This window comes from Cydia fagiglandana, chromosome 16 (assembly GCF_963556715.1).
Source record: "Cydia fagiglandana chromosome 16, ilCydFagi1.1, whole genome shotgun sequence".
In the NCBI taxonomy this organism is placed as follows: domain Eukaryota; kingdom Metazoa; phylum Arthropoda; class Insecta; order Lepidoptera; family Tortricidae; genus Cydia; species Cydia fagiglandana.
The window spans coordinates 3,989,591-4,009,505 of record NC_085947.1 but is presented as its reverse complement, the minus strand read 5'-3'; the positions used below and the strand labels follow the sequence as shown (position 1 = coordinate 4,009,505).

General features: G+C 38.9%; 1 protein-coding gene across 1 annotated transcript in view; it reads right to left on the bottom strand.

The window, feature by feature from the left end:
- The window catches only part of LOC134672199 (uncharacterized), an 81,672-nt gene that overhangs the window by 36,818 nt on the left and 24,939 nt on the right, over positions 1 to 19,915 (bottom strand). Inside the window, exon 3 of the mRNA XM_063530099.1 lies at positions 4,384 to 4,508. Coding sequence (XP_063386169.1) covers positions 4,384 to 4,508 — 125 coding nt within the window. The remainder of the gene's footprint in view (positions 1 to 4,383; positions 4,509 to 19,915) is intronic.

The following is a 19,915-nucleotide window of genomic DNA, read 5'->3' as shown; positions in this document are numbered from 1 at the left end:
AAGTAGCGCCATAAGATTCAGGGGCAAACTTAAATCAAGCGAGTATTGTGGCTACCCCCCCTTATATGGGTTGAATTTTTATAGCCTATAACCTGGCCGGAGATTTTCCCGACAGATTAGTAAAGTTTTCATCAAAATCCGTTCAGCCGTTTTCACGTGATGCGCGTTCAAATAAACAGACAAACAGATAAACAGATAAACAGACAAACAGACAAAAATTCTAAAAACTGTTGGAACGTGTTCTGTTATCGATTCGAAGTATCCCCAGCCAACTTTTTTTCAAATATCTTCCATGTACAGACTTTCGACCGTCTACAGCTTTATTATATGTATAGATAGATAGATGTATAGATAGATAGATAGATTCACATCGTGCACATGTCAAAAGTTTTAATTGCAACGAATTTAATGTACCTACTTATGAGATTGTATTAATCTGAACTAGGATACCGTATACAGGGTGTAATAGTTAAGTGTAGCCAGGCGATAATTCCGTAAATGTAACCGATATCAGAAAACTTCAAATTGATATCGAAAGTGCGTTACCCAATGAGTAAAATTACATTAATAACCTTTTTTAAATAAAAGCAGAAATATCCCAAAGATAACTTCAAACCCTCCCATACATTTAGTACGACGACTCACCCCTCAAAGAACGTCGATGTCGTAAGAGATAAAACTGCTTGAGAGTGACGGTGTCTAAGATGGCGGCTTGAAAAATTGAAACGCACCATTAGCCAACACAAATTTATTTAATTACAACTCAGGGTCTGAGGTCGTTTCGCCCGTGTGGTTCGCTTCCGCGGATCGCTGGTACTCCCCTGGCCCTGGCGCTGGTGGTCGGCGCTGGCGAAAGGTGGTGGAGGTCCCGGGAACCGGGCTTCACAGTAGCTTCACAGGGGGTGGCCGGCCAGCGATTAGAGTGTGGCACCTCAAGCTGGGCGCATGGAGACGGGCCGTCGTGAGCTACCGAAGCCCATCAGGTCTAGCAGCACGACGCCCGATTACTTTTCAATATATTAAACGCAATAAGAAAACTTCTGATATCTGTTATATTTACGGAATTATCGCCTGGCTACACAACGATTACACCCTGTAGATGTACCATACAGTCAAATTAAGTAGAAATAGTGGAATCGTCATCAAACCAAAATTTCTACAAAGTACCTACCCTACCTATGATGGAAACCAAAAAACTGTATGTATACCTATCTAACTAGATTAAAAAAGTAATGTTTTTAAAGTGTTGAAACTAAAAAGTTGAAAACCTCAGACAGTTATTATAAGGATTCTAAAATTCTTTGTTTTCATAACTAAGACGGTTCCCTTACTAGTTTTATAGCCACATGATACATTAGATGTACCTAAAAGTGACCAAACAGATTTTTTTTTAAAGAAAGTACACTTAATGTTGTGTAGTGCAGTAAAATAACAACAATTACGGACAAAAAAACTTACGGACAAGCACGCATCATTTGCACACATCAATACAAAAACTCTAAATCATTACCTCCATACATTATTACAAAGGAAAATCTCTCTAAATCATCAGATTTAAATTCATCACATTTTTCTGCACTTCCGAAATCCTAATAAGAAGGGGTTAAGGCTCAATTTGGAATAACAATGGTGGTTAATATATGTGGTTTGTGGTTCTTACATAAGGTCAACGACTTGACAGTGACTTAGTCATTTTGCATTCATTGTGCGTGAGTAAGATTATGTAAGAAAGGGATAATAAAGCTCATATGGACGTTTGTTCGCAATGCATTTATCAAAGGAGACAACCACGTAACCACTTTGAACTCTATTTCAATTATAATAAGGTACAAGACTATAAGTACTGTTTGTATCTTATACCATGTATATTTTAGTTTTTTTAGTTAAAGTCATGGGAAATACATAATATAATTTGCACCAATTAATGTTTAAAAAAAATTCAAACTGGCGCCCATTTTTTACAATCTTTGACTACTACATAATTCATATTAAAGTACCTTTCAAAACCTCAAACATCAATTTTCATCATCAATTAGAAAGACTCCATCGGACGTACCATTTAATTATGCAATGCTACAAGCAAAAAACTGAAAAAGATCAATAATTTATGCATACCTCCTGGAATGGAGCAAACTCGAATTACACGCATTGAGTACCAAATGAAGGTATTATAATTTTTAAGAAAAAAAAAAACGACTTCTTTGGGGGCCGGTGAAAGATTATTGTAGATAATACACTATGTAGAAACGGAGGTAAAACCACCCACTTTTCTACTAGCATTTCGCTTCTGTAATGGCTCCTCTACAGGATGGGCCAACGCCGGCCACTCAAAGGGACGCAGCCTTGCGGTAGAATGAGATAGCAATATTACTTGCTCCCTCTAACGCATAAATGCGGAGTTGGCCCATCGTGTAGAGGAGCCATAAGGGTCGTAGTTCTAGCCTAACCTAACCCACTTCTCAGATAGCAGTTCGGTTCTGTGAGGATCGCAGTTCGAACCTAATCAAACCCACTTTTCAAGTAGCATTCCGTTTCTGTAAGGCTCGCAGTTTCCGAACCGCAGTAATCGCAGTAACCGAACAAGGGTTAGGTTGTTCGGTTCTGTGAGGATCGCAGTTCAAACCTAACCTAACCCACTTAATGGCGCATGCGGTGCGGTGTACGGGGGTTTAAGCGGGAGGGGTTAGTAAGATTGGCATCATCATACTTTATACCTACATTTTATGGTAGGTAATCATAGTGGTTTATTTAGTTAAGGTATCATAGTGGTTTTCCGGGCCAAGGTCCGGGTCCGAGTCCGGGTCCGAGTCCGAGTCCGAGTCCGGGGCCGAGTCCGGGTCCGAGCCCGGGTCCGACTCCAGGTCCAAGTCCGGGTCCGAGTCCGGGTCCGAATCTGGATCCGTGTCCACGTCCGGGTCCGGGTATGAGTCCGAGTCCGGGTCCCAGTCCAAGTCAAAATCGAAATTCGTTATCACCAGACGTGTACCATGCGTCGTTGAAGAGTTCTGTTCTGGTCACCATCAGCAGTTCCACTTCATCAAATGCGACAGTTTTTAATGTAAATGCTTGATTTTATGATGAAAATACAGAAAATTCTATACGTATGCCTTTAAGATTTGAGGAGTTCCCTCGATTCCTTATGGATCCCATCATCAGAACTCGAGCTTGACAGAAGTGTGGCTTAAAAACTTAACTTGCTTAACGAACATAACGAAGAGGAAAAATCGCCAAACGTGAACTATGCGTCGTTGAAGAGTTCTGTTCTGATCATCATCAGCAGTTCCACTTCATCAAATGCGACAGTTTTTAATGAAAATGCTTGATTTTCTGATGTAAATACAAAAATCTCTATACGCATGCCTTTAAGATTTGAGGAGTTCCCTTGATTCCTCATGGATCCCATCATCAGAACTCGAGCTTGGCAAAAATGTGGCTTAAAAACTTAACTTGCTTAACAAACATAACGAAGAGGACAAATCGCCAACCGTGAACTATGCGTCGTTGAAGAGTTCCGTTCTGATCATCATCAGCAGTTCCACTTCATCAAATGTCACTTTTTTAGATGTATATGCTTGATTCGTTGATAAAAAACCAAAAATCACTGTGTATATGCCTTTAAGATTTGAGGAGTTCCCTCGATTCCTCATGGATCCCATCATCAGAACTGGGTTTTGACAAAAACGGGACCAATCTGTATGCATATACATTCAATCAAAAAAAGAATTTTCAAAATCGGTCCAGTAATGACGGAGTTATGGAGTAACAAACATAAAAAAAATAAATAAAAAAAAAAACATACAACCGAATTGATAACCTCCTTCTTTGAGATTTTGAAGTCGGTTAAAAACGATTTTCAGCTTGCTGGGAATTAATTCTTCGAAAGAATATAATTTGATTGGCCTATAGAAGGTAGCTGAGAGTTTAGGAGGTGGGCAGAGAAAAAGGAAGCTTATGCTGTAGCTACACCCTTCAGCATATGGTGGCGAGTTAAGGGCCTAAGATTTTTAGAGAAATTACCGTCCAGGCAATGTCAGGATTTTTAGGGTGATTTCTAATCCTACTCCTAGGAGGCCCTTCTTTTAGGGCGATGTGACACCCCTAATCTCACCCACTTCTTTAACCCATGCAACATGATACAACTGATGATGTCCCCAACGTGACCATGATTCTAAAGTGAAGAACTGTAAGGGCTCCTTTTCACGATGGGCCAACGACGGCCACTCCAAGGGACGCATTTATGAGTTAGAGGGAGCAAGTGATATTGCTATCTCATTCTACCGCATGGCTGCGTCCCTTGGAGTGGCCGGCGTTGGCCCATAGTGTAGAGGAGCCTCAGAGCATATAATACTACATCTGTGAGAGGAGCCATAGTAGTAACTGTACCTGAGGAGCGGTGGCGGGGTGTCGTCCAGCGCGCGGAGGGGGTTAGGGGGCGCGGGCGGCGCGGGAGGGGCGCGCCAGTCGCACGCGCACCGCCCCGCCTCGCCGCACTCGCGTCGCCCTCCACCCTGCGGGCAAAGAAGAACCATAGGTTCAGTGGCGGATTTAAGGGCCAGGCCCAGGTCGAGGGAAGGCAGCAGTATCAAATTAAATAACATGAAAACGAATTTAAGCATTTTTGAAAATTCATCCCCCAAGGTGGTAAGAAACGGGTTGAAAGTTTGTATGGAGATTAGATATTTTGTGAGTACGGAACTTGAATCCTTGTATAAGGGCATAGGTACCTATTATTAGAATACAAGAAAAGTAATTTCAGCAACCAACATCAAATCAACTTGACTTAAAACTTCATACAACTTGCTAAAAAAGAAAAGTAATTTCAACATTGCTTGGATATGAAAATTATAGGTACTAATGCTGTAAAATGTATGAAGATAAGATTCCACGTGGACGAAGTACTTCATAATTTTTAAAAGTTGTTGAACAAAAGTGTCTCCGTTTGAGGAGTACAATCTATGTTTAAATTATTTGCTCGTGTTACAGGCCACACCCGGTATAACCATTTATTAATATAAATTACTAAAAGACATACAGGAATATAAAACTAAAATAAAACTAGCTACAATTAAAAATATCTATCGAAATTTGGTGCCATCGGGAGGGTGCCCAACACCCGTTTTATGATTATCCCGCTTTCAAAGCCCAATCAGGCCTATGGAACTCTCCGCGCGAGCTCGGATTAATACCTACGAATCTGCTCCCGTTCACGGTAGAAAAGCAAGCCAGTTGGTTGCCACACGCGCTCACGTTTGTTGCTATGGTTAACTTATAATTAATTACCTGTATTAATGGGGTTTCTATTATTTTTCTTTATTGTCTAACATTAATCTCTATCTGGTTTTAAATTACACGAAATTTTAAAACTAATTCTTGCTGGGATTATTGCGCGGTTTATGAAACGGCGTAAACACTGCGGTTACTGCAGGGACATATGACCTTTTAAAATAACTATTTCGCAAACACTAAAGCATAATCGGAATATTAGTTATAATTTAAGATTTAGCTTTACTTTTATTTTACTCCGCTGTTTAAGTAGGTATCTATTTATCATTTCTAAGCGTCAGCAACCCTAGCGTTGTGCCGGTGCGCGCGCTGCGGGGAGCGGCGCGTTGAAGGTCACTCCATTGTATTTTTGTGTAGGTATCAAAACGGTAGGTATTTGCGTTTTGTTTGAGAGATAAGTATCTGTTCGTAAGAACTATTATATAATCTGTGGCCCAATGCTCTTTAATAGAGGTATGTGGCGCTGGCGATCGACTACTTCTAAGGAATAAGTTTTTGGCAAAAAAAACATTTTTGGTACAAGTTTTCATCGCCGACTGTACTTTTCTTACGACAGGCAACTAATACTCATCGAGACAATTCTAAAAACCCCTAACACAATTAGGTTGCATTGTTTCATCACAGAGTTCCTATGGCCGCCTCCTGTCTCCATCATCAGATCAGCGATGGGACCATAATATTGCATTGTCATTCGATTTATACATGCATGCAAAATTTCAGCTCAATCGGAAACCGGGAAGTGGATCAAATTTAACTTGCAAGATTTGATTACAGACCGACAAACAGACAGACAACGGTCAGGTGAAAGTAAATAAAAGCTTGTAATGAAAGGCCACCATTGCTAAATAATAATACTATTTATTGAATATAGGTACATACGTAAGTACCTATTTTATATGTGATTTTGTGTTTTGTATTTCGTTGCGAAAAATATTACAGGCGAATTTAAAATGAATTAATATTTAATGCGATCTCGTTCTTTAATTAACAAAATGTGCAACAAAAAATATAATTAATGCATGTATATAATTAATACCTACCGAATAGATTTGCGTTAAATAAGGAAGTAGGTAGGTACAAAATATAAACGTATTAACATATAAAATATCACAGATTATTGAACTCATACGAAGGTTGTGCAAAAATAAACTAAAGATGTAAAGAGTCGTTATCTTAAGGCGCCATTCAGTACAGGGTGCCTAGCCAAGATGCCAATCGTTTGCGCTACGGCAACGAGACGCTTTCTGTATCTCTATCACTCTTAAATATAGTGCGATAGACAGACAGACAGCGTTTCGATGTCGTAGCGCAAACGACTGGCATCTTGGCTAGGCACCAGTGGCGGCGCGTCCATAAAAGCCGATTCCCACCGGCTTGTCTGTTTTTGGACGTTTAAGCAGAGTTGTAAAGGAAATATGTAAGCCAAATTAGCCCCGGCTTGCCTATGGATATGTTTGTCGCGCCGCCACTGCTAGACACCCTGTGGTGAAACCAGATTTTTATTTAATGGCTCCTCTTCACGTTGGGCCAACGCCAACGCCAACGAGGGACGCATTTATGCGTTAGAGGGAGCAAGTGATATTGCTATCTCATTCTACCGCATGGCTGCGTCCCTCGTTGGCGTTGGCGTTGGCCCAACGTGAAGAGGAGCCTTAACAGGAATGTATTAAGCATAGCTCGGATTTTCAGAGGCAAAAGCGTACAGTCGGCGTCCCAACTTAAGTACCCACGTCGCCATACTAATTGTATAGAAAAGTGGATATTACTTTTGTTAGGGAACCGACTGTACTTACCAGTACTAGCTTGATTAATTATAATTAAATTTTGACTCAAGTTTTATCGAATCGATATCAACCAATTTCTCGTGCGCACCCGAGCCATTGACATGAACATTGCCATTGTTAGTAACTCGGTACTACTTACAGGATGCTTAATTATAGGGCAAGCGTGTCTTCTTGTGGGCAGTTGTAAAAATCTGTGACAACCCTACTGTGATCTTATGCGGTGTCACCATTTAGGCAAACATCAAAGGCGTCGGTCCACTGTTACTTTTTACACCGTAATGGGGTTGTTAATAACTAGTTCTGCAAATTACGTAATATTAATACGGAAACGATTTGTCCTATGTCCACAATGACATTTCATCATGAATTGTAAGAAACCCTCATAATGAATATTAATTCGTTATTAATGTTATTATCGTTGAGTTTATTGACTAAGAGCTAACCCCTGAATGGGCATACGACTAGAATTTAATTTTATTTAGGTACATTAATTAACTAATTTTAAGCAGCTCTACTTATTGTGAATTCAATGGATAAAATATGTAGGTACTTCTCATTATAATTGTTACTTTAATATTTTCCTTGGGCGAAGTTGGGCACCAACGAGTTAGGGTAGATAGTTTTGCCAACCCATATTGCCATAAATTTGAATATTGACAAGGGAGTTTGCTAATAACCAGTTCTGCATATTACGTAATATTAATAAGGAAACAATTTGTCCTATGTGTACAATGACATTTCATCATAATTGTAGGAAACCCTCATGATGAATATTAATTGGTTATTATCGATAATCGTAGTGTTTATAGACTATGAGCTAACTCTGGAAATGGACGTCAATTTCAAGAACAACCGAACAACAAAACCTCAGGCGGCGACTATTAAACGACGTTTTAACGTCACCTGACAATGGCATTTATTATTATAACATTGCCAGAGAAACGTCAAGCAATGTATTATATATATTTATTTGAATATATTATATATATTTATATATATTTGAATTAATAACTTAATTACCTTTAATTCTACACCAAACCTAGAACTCTCGAAGTTGTGGCTTACATTCTCTAACATCCACCGATGAAAAGCTGCTAGAGACCTGGACCCAGTAATAAGGATAATAAAGGATAATGTTCCGAAATCGTTGACCATTTTCCAAGTCTAGCTCTCCGTCTATTAAGAGCGTTAGGCTTTTTTCAGGGCTCACGCAGAATAGTGGATGCATGCAATGGCAATTTAATGGAAGTATAGGATATGAATTCGATCGGATTAGATATGGATCGGATTTGTCAGTGTCAAAAGTGACGTTTCCTCAACCAAAAACGTCACTTTTGACTATGGCAGATCCGATCCATATATAGGTATAATCCAGTCTATGTAATACCTATTTTTTATGCAATTATGTATAATATTTTCCGAAGGGTTCCGTAGAACCATAGAGAAATATAGTAAGACAAGAGTGCTCACTCGATACATCAGTTTTGGTACCAAAAATATTAGTATTTTCATAGTCGACATCTAGCATCGAGTAGCGGAATTATCAGTACTGCTACTTGACAATAGATGTAGCGTCGACCGAAAAGTCTAATGCTCAACAATTTTCAGCTAATATTATAAACGGATTAACCGGAACTCTATTTTCAACTCCTTCTGCTTCTAATATTATATAGTTGTAAATTGTTGTTCAATACAATTTTCGTGGGTCGCCACTCGAGAGACATCTAGTATCGAGTAGCGGTACTGATAATTCCGCTACTCGATGCTAGAGGTCGACTATGAAAATACTAATATTCTTGGTACCAAAACTGATGTATGGAGTGAGCACTCTTGTCTTACTAATATTTCTCTATGGTAGAACTACGCAAAAAACGGCGTCCTATACAAAAAAATCGCGTTTGGTGTATGGGAGCCCCACTTAATACGAGTACCTATTATATTGTTTTTAGTATTTGTTGTTATAGCGTCAATAGAAATACATCATCTGTCATCATCATCATCGATTTTACCCTTTGGGTACAGAACCCTAAAAACCATTACATATGCATACATCTCGGTCTCTAAATATTTGAACATACGACACACTACTCAACTATATAAAGGTTACTTGTTCAAGTCTAGTTTTTATAACACACAGGAAAAATAAATATTGACGAGAATTTAATCTAATTTATGTAAATTAGCGTCGTTATCACATTTTTCTCACGCTTATTATTTTTGTCGTAAGAATAATAAGAGTACCTTGTATATTGTTTTATAATTTTACGATTTAGACTCACTTGTTTTAGCCACTCGCGCGACATGTTTCGGAGAGCCTAGGTCTCCTTTCTGCGTGTGCTATCAAAATCGTTGCAGACTTTTCTTGGTCTAACTCTAACGCCGTTAGTATTTGGTTGCATTCATTCAATAGAAAATCCACAATTAGACAGGCGTATTCGAAATAATAAACAGAATCATAATCCATTAAATTTTTCGCTTATTACCCAGCGTAAAGCAAGGCCCTAAATAAGGCAATGCAATTTAAACATCTTGATCTACACCAACAATGTTACGCAAAGAAGATGAACTTAAACGTAGATGTGTAAAATGTGTTATTTGAGTGTTGCCAACCTTAATAGCAATTTTAAGGTTCCGTACCCAAAGGGTAAAAATGGGACCTATCCAGACGAGACAATTTTTCGCCAATCTGATGAAATTCTCCGATCGAATAGGGCCGTGCGGGCGCAAATATCAATTTGATTCCCCGATCACATCAGCAGGTGCGGACACAAAAATGCCAATTTTCACAGTAGAATTCAAAATGGTGATTTAATTTGTGTACGTGTGGACGCTTGATGAGATTGACCAATTATTTTCCTGAACAAATCGACTGATTTCGTCAGTCCCGTCTGGATACCCCTTAAGACTCCATTGTCCGTCATGGGTATTTTCTATATATTTAGGTAAATATTTATATATTACTCGTTGTATAAGTACCGATAACAAACAATAATATTGTTCATTCAATCGTTCACTTGGGCCAATTCGTGCGTGAATTTTAATATCCCTAAGTATATAAAATAATTACATGAACAGTTAAATAAGAAGCTTATACAAGTTACATGTAATAATAATCGATGGTCGTTTCTCAAGAAGTTGGCACTGCCAGGTTAAAATTTATGTTTTTCAAAAAATTTGCATTTTCGCATTTTTTTTTTATTGGGATCGTTAAAAGGCAACTTAAACTATTAGAAAATGTGGAAGGGAAGCAATTCCTTCAATTAGTTTAGAAGATATAGGCGTTTGAAATTCAGGTGAATGATATCAAGGGCAGGTGAAAGATATTTTGTCTCCAGGTTATTGATAGTAGAAGCAGGTTATCGAGAAATAAGTACAAATTCCAATGAAAATATTGACAGGTTATCGAGAGGCGTCATTAACCTGTGTCCGTTGCCGTTAACCTGGTTTCTTGTCATCATTCACCTGTAATGAGTGTCATCCACCTGTCCACCACATCATTTCAATGCCTTCTAAAAATAATCGAAAAATGTGTCATCTTCAATAAAAAGGGAACTTATTGTCCACCACGATGATTAAAATTTTGGATTCTGACCCACCTCACCTTCGATTCGATTCCCAATTTAACAACAAGTTTCTGTGAATAAGTAAATATTCAATCTTGCTGTCTATTCACCCTGGCAGTACCTAGTGGAACTCAGGTTTGGTGCAACATAGACACACGCTGTTTTGGTCATCCAACACGTCTTGATGAGCACTTGGAAGTGCAGTACCCAAGATAGAGCTGATGCTGAGCCCTCGCAGTACCTACTGGAACTCAGGTTTGATGCAACATAGACACACGCTGTTTTGGTCAGTCGACACGTCTTGATAAGGACTTGGGAGGGCAGTACCCAAGATAGAGCTGATGCTGAACCCTCGCAGTACCTAGTGGAACTCAGGTTTGGTGCAACATAGACACACGCTGTTTTGGTCATTCGACACGTCTTGATGAGGACTTGGGAGAGCAGTACCCAAGATAGAGCTGATGCTGAACCCTCGCAGTACCTAGTGGAACTCAGGTTTGGTGCAACATAGACACACGCTGTTTTGGTCATTCGACACGTCTTGATGAGGACTTGGGAGAGCAGTACCCAAGCTAGAGCTGATGCTGAACCCTCGCAGCACCTAGTGGAACTCAGGTTTGGTGCAACATAGACACACGCTGTTTTGGTCATCCAACACGTCTTGATGAACACTTGGAAAAGTGGTTACTAAGATAGAGCTGATGCTGAACCCTCGCAGTACCTAGTGGAACTCAGGTTTGGTGCAACATAGACACACGCTGTTTTGGTCATTCGACACGTCTTGATGAGGACTTGGGAAAGCAGTACCCAAGATAGAGCTGATGATGAATCCTCGCAGTACCTACTGGAACTCAGGTTTGATGCAACATAGACACATGCTGTTTTGGTCATTCGACACGTCTTGATGAGCACTTGGGAAAGCAGTACCCAAGATAGAGCTGATGATGAACCCTCGCAGTACCTAGTGGAACTCAGGTTTGGTGCAACATAGACACACGCTGTTTTGGTCATCCAACACGTCTTGATGAACACTTGGAAAAGTGGTTACTAAGATAGAGCTGATGCTGAACCCTCGCAGTACCTAGTGGAACTCAGGTTTGGTGCAACATAGACACACGCTGTTTTGGTCATTCGACACGTCTTGATGAGCACTTGGGAAAGCAGTACCCAAGATAGAGCTGATACTGAACCCTCGCAGTACCTACTGGAACTCAGGTTTGATGCAACATAGACACATGCTGTTTTGGTCATTCGACACGTCTTGATGAGCACTTGGGAGCGCAGAACCCAAGATAGAGCTGATGTTGAACCCTCGCAGTACCTAGTGGAACTCAGGTTTGGTGCAAGGTCAGGTCAGGTTAGGTCCGGGTTCAGGTTCAGATAAGAGCCGGGATCCAGATCCAGGTCCGACTCCGGGTTTGAGTCTAGGTCCGGGTCCGAGTCACAGTCCGGGTCCGAGTCCGGGCCCGAGTCTGGGTCCGGGTCCCAGCCCCAGTCCCAATCCAAGTCAAAATCTAAATCGCCAAACGTGTACTATGCATCGTTGAAGAGTTCTGTTCTAATCATCATCAGCAGTTCCACTTCATCAAATGCGACAGTTTTTAATAAAAATGCTTGATTTTCTGATGAAAATCCAAAAGTCACTATACGCATGCCTTTAAGATTTGAGGAGTTCCCTCGATTCCTCATGGATCCCATCATCAGAACTCGAGATTGGCAAAAATGCAGCTTATAAACTTATCTTGCTTAACAAACATAACGAAGAGGACAAATCGCCAAACGTGAGCTATGCGTCGTTGAAGAGTTCCGTTCTGATCTTCATCAGCAGTTCCACTTCATCCAATGTCACTTTTGTGAATGTATATGCTTGATTTGTAAATAAAAACACAAAAAATACCATATGTATGCCTTTAAGATTTGAGGAGTTCCCTCGATTCCTCATGGATCCCATCATCAGAACTCGAGATTGACAAAAATGCAGCTTATAAACTTATCTTGCTTAACAAACATAACGAAGAGGACAAATCGCCAAACGTGAACTATGCGTCGTTGAAGAGTTTCGTTCTGATCTTCATCAGAAGTTCCACTTCATCCAATGTCACTTTAGTGAATGTATATGCTTGATTTGTAAATAAAAACACAAAAATCACTCTATGTATGCCTTTAAGATTTGAGGAGTTCCCTCGATTCTTCATAGATCCCATCATCAGAACTGGGTTTTGACAAGAACTGGACTAATCTGCATATACTTATACTTTTTACAAAACATTTTAATATATGTCTAAAACTAAAAACCCTCATAAGGTACCTTTTCCCGTGGGACGTCACAAATCTAGTTTGAGTATATGTAACGTGGATTTTAAATAATTATCGATCACCTGTCATATGGCAGGTGAATGACGCTTCGTTCACCTGCCATTGCATCATTCACCTGACTTTTTTGGACAGGTTAACGAGACTTAAGACAAAAGTACAAAAATTTCAATAATATGCAGCTTTAACAGACAGGATAGTTTTTATTCCTAAATTAACACACAAAAGCGATATAACCGCTATATAATTATATAGTTACGAGTATTAGTTGTGGTATCAGTGACATTAACCTGCCGCAAAATCTCATCCACCTGGCAGTTTTAGCCAGGTGGACGATATGCAGGTGATGGGGAAAATGGCAGTTATATCGCGAATACACAAAATGTATTAGCTTGATGAACTCCATACTTAGGCATATAAAACTAAACTATTGTTTACGTTACATATCTTGATAGTAATGCGATAGGTTACATAATTAGCAAGATATCGACTCCAGGATAAAGAGTACTTACCCATTACAAACTCCAATTTCCGATACTTTGTCGTTTGTGTTTTATTTGCGAAGCACAATAACCACGTCTTCGTCCTACCAGGTGATAGCTGATGAGTGACGGCTTCAGCTCGTGCGGAGTGAGACGGGAAAGGTGCGGTGGGGGTTATACAATCGTCGTGAACGTGACGCGCCAGGTGACTGTTAAGAATTGCCTTGGACAAACTTTGAAGCCGAATAACTTAAAATATAAGTATAATATTGTTATGCGATAGTAATACTTTAAAAGTTAAGGATATATGTTAATAAAATACGGTAATGCCGTTAAATTAAGTTAATATTTTGTGTGGTTTTCATAGCTCGGAACATCAGTACCTCGCGTTGGGACACGGCAGGTTAACGGATAAACGTAGTTACAATAATTTTTTTTGTAATCAATATTTATTAAATCATTTTCAAAGTATTAGGCCTCTGTGTAAAAAGTCTCTCTAAATATGTATTAATTTTTTATATATAAAAATAGTACATAACGAAAAAAAAGTTCTAACATAAACCTATTTACAGGTGGCGGTGCCAACTTTTTGAGAAACGACCCGATATTGTTAGTGATTTAGTATTTACTTATTTTATATTATCTTTTTTGCAAGTATTTACATCAATCCTTACCGATTTCCGCAATATTTATTTTGTATTCAAGTATTGATCGTTGTTTTCACAAATGGTCGAAAACGTTCGTGAAAATGGTCATATTTCCTTTAGACATTATAAAAGTGAACGATTTAGGTAAAGTCTACAAACAATCATTCGACGAAGCTGTCTAGACAGGGCAATCGTGCGGGATGTGAGGGAAGAGGGGGGGTAGTGCGCACCCGAGCTGCATACATCGCCATTGTTAGTAGCTCGGTACTACTTACAGGGTGTGAACATGCCTAAGGGTAATGGAAAGATTCGCACTCTTCTGGTAAGCAAAGGTAGCTTAATAGGTGTTCCAAATGGTCGTGATTACGAGTCTTGCCGGAAGCGGAAATTTTTTAATATTTTCTTCTTTGCCGCCCAGACGTCTAAACTTGCCAAAAAAAATGCAATTGATTTGTAAAAACAAATATTCAAATTAGAATGGAACAGGCGGCGTATTATGGATGGTTTTATCCATCTTTATCCACGTGATAAAACAACTGTCACTTTTTAACACCGTGGGTTAAAAAGTGACGGACACCGTTTTATCACGCTGTCACGTAGACAAGAATGACCATCATATCCGTACAGGAGACCTTTACATAGGTCTCTGGAAGGCTGGAGGATTTTAACAATGTGTAGCATCGCACGCAGACGTACAGTCCCCATCAGATATATCGGAGCGGCCAAGGTGTTCACAATGTCTGAACACGCGCTCTAACGCCTCGACAATAGAGGCGTGTTCAGATATTTGTGAGCACCTTGACCGCTCCGATGTATCTGATGGCGACTGTACCTATCTGCTTTATAAAAGTTAGTTTTGAAACATCCTTGTCTAAAATAAGATGGATCTAACAACGGCGCATAAAACATAGCTTTGTTTCCCCAGATAACATCGTGTTCATTTAAATAACGATCTGACATTAAATCTACTTCTTTGTGTTCCGCCAATCAGAGTACCATGCGTGAACACTGTTTTACCATGTTTTACATACGACTGGTGTTACTACACTGTGTAAACTTAGTGTTGGTAGCCACTCGAATCTTTTGCGTCTAATGTCTATACCAATACCATTCCCAAGTAACACACAAGCAGGATAATAGAGTAAAATTATCATCTTATTCAAATTAAGATTGCATAAATTTTGTGTATATGCGGTGGAAATTACTAAATTCGGAATGAGAAAATATGTGGGCCTAGTGGGGCCTTTATACCAATAAATGCTGAATAAATTTTGCATAGTATCGGTTTTGCATATTAAAGCTGAATAATACTTATTTCTTACACAGTTACTCAGACATTATTCAGCTTAAAGCATTTGTGGTTACTAAAAGCTGCATAATAGCAGCATTAGCAGCAATTAGCTGTATATATTCTGTGTTGTATGATTTTAAGCAGACAATATCAAGAAAAATGTGATAGTGGCTACTAAATGCTGAAAAGAAGCGTCGGTGAAGACTTTCAACTGTATAAAAGTGGTTGCAGTTTCTGTTTTAACGCTAGTTTTTGAATAAAGGTGGACGCTATTACTGGAAGCTGTAATAAAATCCACATATTATTTGTTATTCAGTAGCTGCATATATGGGTTAATTATGGCTTTTATTGACATAACGTCTGAATAATAAATACTAAAACAACACTTATACTTAAGTTATAGCGATTTTAGTACACATATACTATATTTTCTTGCTAAAAGCTGCAAAATGAACGCAATGAGAAGCGCTATTCAAACTACTGCTTAGTATCAACAAGTGCGCAGTGGAGAGGGTTCCGTAGCTTTATACACGGTCAACAGTGCTACTTGAGTCTGATTGCTTTGAGCTTGAGCGTGTTTTTATTTTATTTTGAACGCATCAAGAATAAATACGCATATTCTTTAATCCAACCATTATTTAAAAAATCGAGGTTTAGTTTTCTTAACAATTCTCTTCGATTGGTTATTTTACACAAGATGCATTGTCCTTTTAATTAGAGATGCACCGGATATCCGGTTACTATCCGGCCTATCCGGCCACTATTTTACTATCCGGCCGGATACCGGATAGTGACCTTCTATTCGGCCGGATACCGGATAGTAACATTGCATGATTTCGGAGTAAACAAATTGGATTTAAGAAACAGACACGGTCATAATCGTACTTGTTTATTATTTTAAAACAAATTTAATCATTCCACTGACTTGCACGCGCATTCATTTCGAACCTAGAAATGAGTCCGCGCGAACGTTTAATAGGAAACAGGTCAAACCTGCAGAATGCGCACCTGAAAAACCGAAATGTAGGTATAATTCCGCCGGCCGAATATCCGGCGGCCGGATACCGGATATTCGGCCAGTGTCCAGGCCGGATATCCGGTATCCGGCCAAACAACTATCCGTTGCATCTCTACTTTTAATGACGTAAAACAATTGCTAGTTACCATCGTAAACACTGTTAACTGACCATTTTCATACCTTACTGCAACGAGATAAAGTTTACCAATGGCCATTTAAGGTTGTTGTTAGTTGGCAAACAATGTGTCAAATGCTAGTTATTCATATTGTTGCATTAAAAAGTTGTAGACTGGACTGGGTATGAGAATAATAAAATAATCACCCTCATAGCGAAATTGATTCTCCTGTCGATTTTGAACAGACTGTTTTTAGTTTTCAAGTGGGTCTACTCATACCCATCCCACACTATACTCGTACTCATACCTAAACAATACCGCCCATAACAAACTATACTTAATTGTACCCATACCCGTGATACCCGCTACTAATATGAATGAATGAATGATAGCTGTGGCAGCAGCTTATATTCAGCACAGTCGGTCGCCATTACGGTTGCTCACTTTCTAACCTCTACAATTATATAGGAATTGAAAATGAACTGAATAACCCATTTTATTCATTTATAAAACTAGTTTTATCGTATCATAACTTGTTAAAGTACATTTTCTATCACTAAAACATCTAAACACCGCAGAAAAATTACAAATTTAAATGTGGAGTAGTAAATTTTCTATATTTACTTTTGAAACGGTGCATTATTTACGCGGCGCTTTAAAATTTTAAATAAAATGCATATATATATTAACAGTAAAGTCGCATGCGCAATGAAATTGAAGTTATGTAAACATCAAATAAATATATGGTGATGTCCTCCTTATTTTGTAAGTTTTCACTGCAGAAACTACACTGACACGAGTTCACAAATTAAAATGGAAGACAAATCATTGATTTAACACAAATATCTGAATATATTTTCTGTAAAAATGCACTTTGGAACTAAAAGCTTCATAACGTGTCAATAACTGATTCATTGTGTACAAAACTGGATAACTTTGGTTTAAAAGCGGTATATAAGCTTTTGACAGCCTCTATACAAGTGTTATTCAGCGATTCAATGTGTGGGCACACACTTATATAGCTATTACGTTACTGTTATTCAGAAATAAGCGGCGTGGGCACTGCCCACTTTGCGCCCAAACCTTCTGTATAACGGCTGTATTAGCGCTTATTCAGCTGTTATTCAGCTACCTTATTCAGCATTAAGTACGGCATGCTCTATTATTCAAACAATATTCAGCTACGTTGTGTTACTTTTCTTTAGATATATGTCAATGGTCAAATACCTACGTAAAGAATTCATTTTACGAAGCTCTGCGCCAAAAACTTCCTAAGTCCCGAGTCCAGTTGTTTGTACATTTAATGTCAAAGTGTGTTGTTATAACAATAATCAATGAAAATAAGACGTTTACGTCGTTTACTCAATACACCTCCATACTTTGTCACATCAAAGTCGGTGCAGAGCATAGATCTAGAAATTCACTAACCTTTAAAGACTTTAAAGATAATTGAAGTGTCCAAAAGGGAAGCCATCACGTACGTTTATGAACATTTCATGAGGTTCGCCATTTACTATGGCGCACTTGATCTTAGCAAAACGGACATACTATTTAATTAGTAGATCTGTGGTGCAGACTTTGTGGATTCTAATCTGTCCTTTGGGCTCAATATCTAATTCTAGTATTAGTATAAGTCCGGCCGCACACACGCAATTGTCGCGCGCGCGGCCGAGCGCATCGCCCTCGGCCCACTTGCACGTGTTAAGTAATATGTTAAGACTGCGAGCCACATTCCTTCTCTAAAAATATCTACTTGATTTGATGTTGAACTCAATTTTTTTATACGACGTCGGTGCCAAACAAGCATAGAGCATGCATGTTTTCGTGATTTTTAACACCCAAAGGGTAATGAAAACGGGACCCTATTACTAAGACTCCACTGTCCAGTATCCGTCCGTCCGTCTGTTACCAGGCTGTATCTCACGAAACGTGTAAGCTAGACAGTTGAAATTTTCACAGATGATGTATTTCTGTTGCCGCTATAACAAATACTAAAAAGTACGGAACCCACGGTGGGCAAGTTCGGCTCGCACTTGTCCGGTTTTGTATTTTTTTAATCGAGCCAACTATGATCTTTTATGGTTTTGAGTGGAGTCTGCTCTTGCAAAATGTAGGTGAGTTTTTCATGATATTTGACCTTTTTTAAATAACAACTATTTTTTTTGTCTTAAGGGGCCCACAGATTACCAGTTTGCCGGATGATATAAGCCTGTCAGTAGTTCGGAACTGAGACCTTTTGCGATTAACTGACAGGCTGATATCGTCCCGCGAAGCGAACTGGTAATCTGCAGGCCCCTTTAGCCTTCCTAAATTCTCTTTTAGCTTTCTTAAGTACTAGATCTACTGGTAGTAGTTGATATCTGATCAAACAAAACCACAAATAGTTCGATAAACTTGAAAACAGCTCCAATCCCACGCTTGAGTGCGTAACCCAATATTGACTGATCAAAATACTGTTTGTTCTTCTGATTGTGCGGAATTGTGCAAACATTTGGATCATGCAAACATAGATTGATCCCCGAACACGCGTCATAGGGTCGTGTTATTTATTAGACACTAACCCGCCCCGGCTTCGCACGGGTTAACAATTTACACACAAACTTTCCTCAAGATTCACTCTATCGATAGGTGAAAACCGCATGAAAATCCGTTAAGCAGTTCTTGAGTTCATCGCGAACATACTAACACACCGACAGACGCGGCGGAGGACTTTGTTTTATAAGGCTGTAGTGATTTCGCTCACACACACATTGTAAGGCAAGCAAAGCCAAGTGATGGTCGTATCATAACAAGATCAAAATCAATACTATAACAAATAGTACAATCTGAATCGATTTCCTGATAATGAAAGGCTCAAAACGCGAAGATATTGTTCGCGACTGACGATGATGTATAAATTCTTCAAGAATCCATTGGTTACGGAAACGGCTCACGCAATATAAAATTAAGAGCCTTAATGGCTACCAATCTAGGCCACGGACAATTTGAACCATAAACGTTATAAAATTAATAAAAGATGAATATGTGATTCTTCATTATACTTAATCATAAATCACAAACTGTTTGGTTTATTCGATATTCATTATGTCATTAATTTAATGTCGGTGGCAAAAGGGCATATGTCCCGCCTTAAGATAAGAAACTACAGTAGCGTATGGACCGTAAAAGTTGGAGGAAACTCCTCTGAAATCGTGCATTTTAGACAATTTAGGCGTAAGAATTTCATGTTGCAATTAAAAGAATTACTTAACGGATAATTCGGTAGTTCATATTAAAAGAAATATTTTACAGTAAAGAAGAACTATTTGGATTTTAATTCAAAATGACCTGTTTTAATTTCCAAAGTTAATTTTTTTTAATTTAAAAAAAATGTAAATATATAAGGAAAATTTCACACGTAACAAAGCAGACTTTTTTT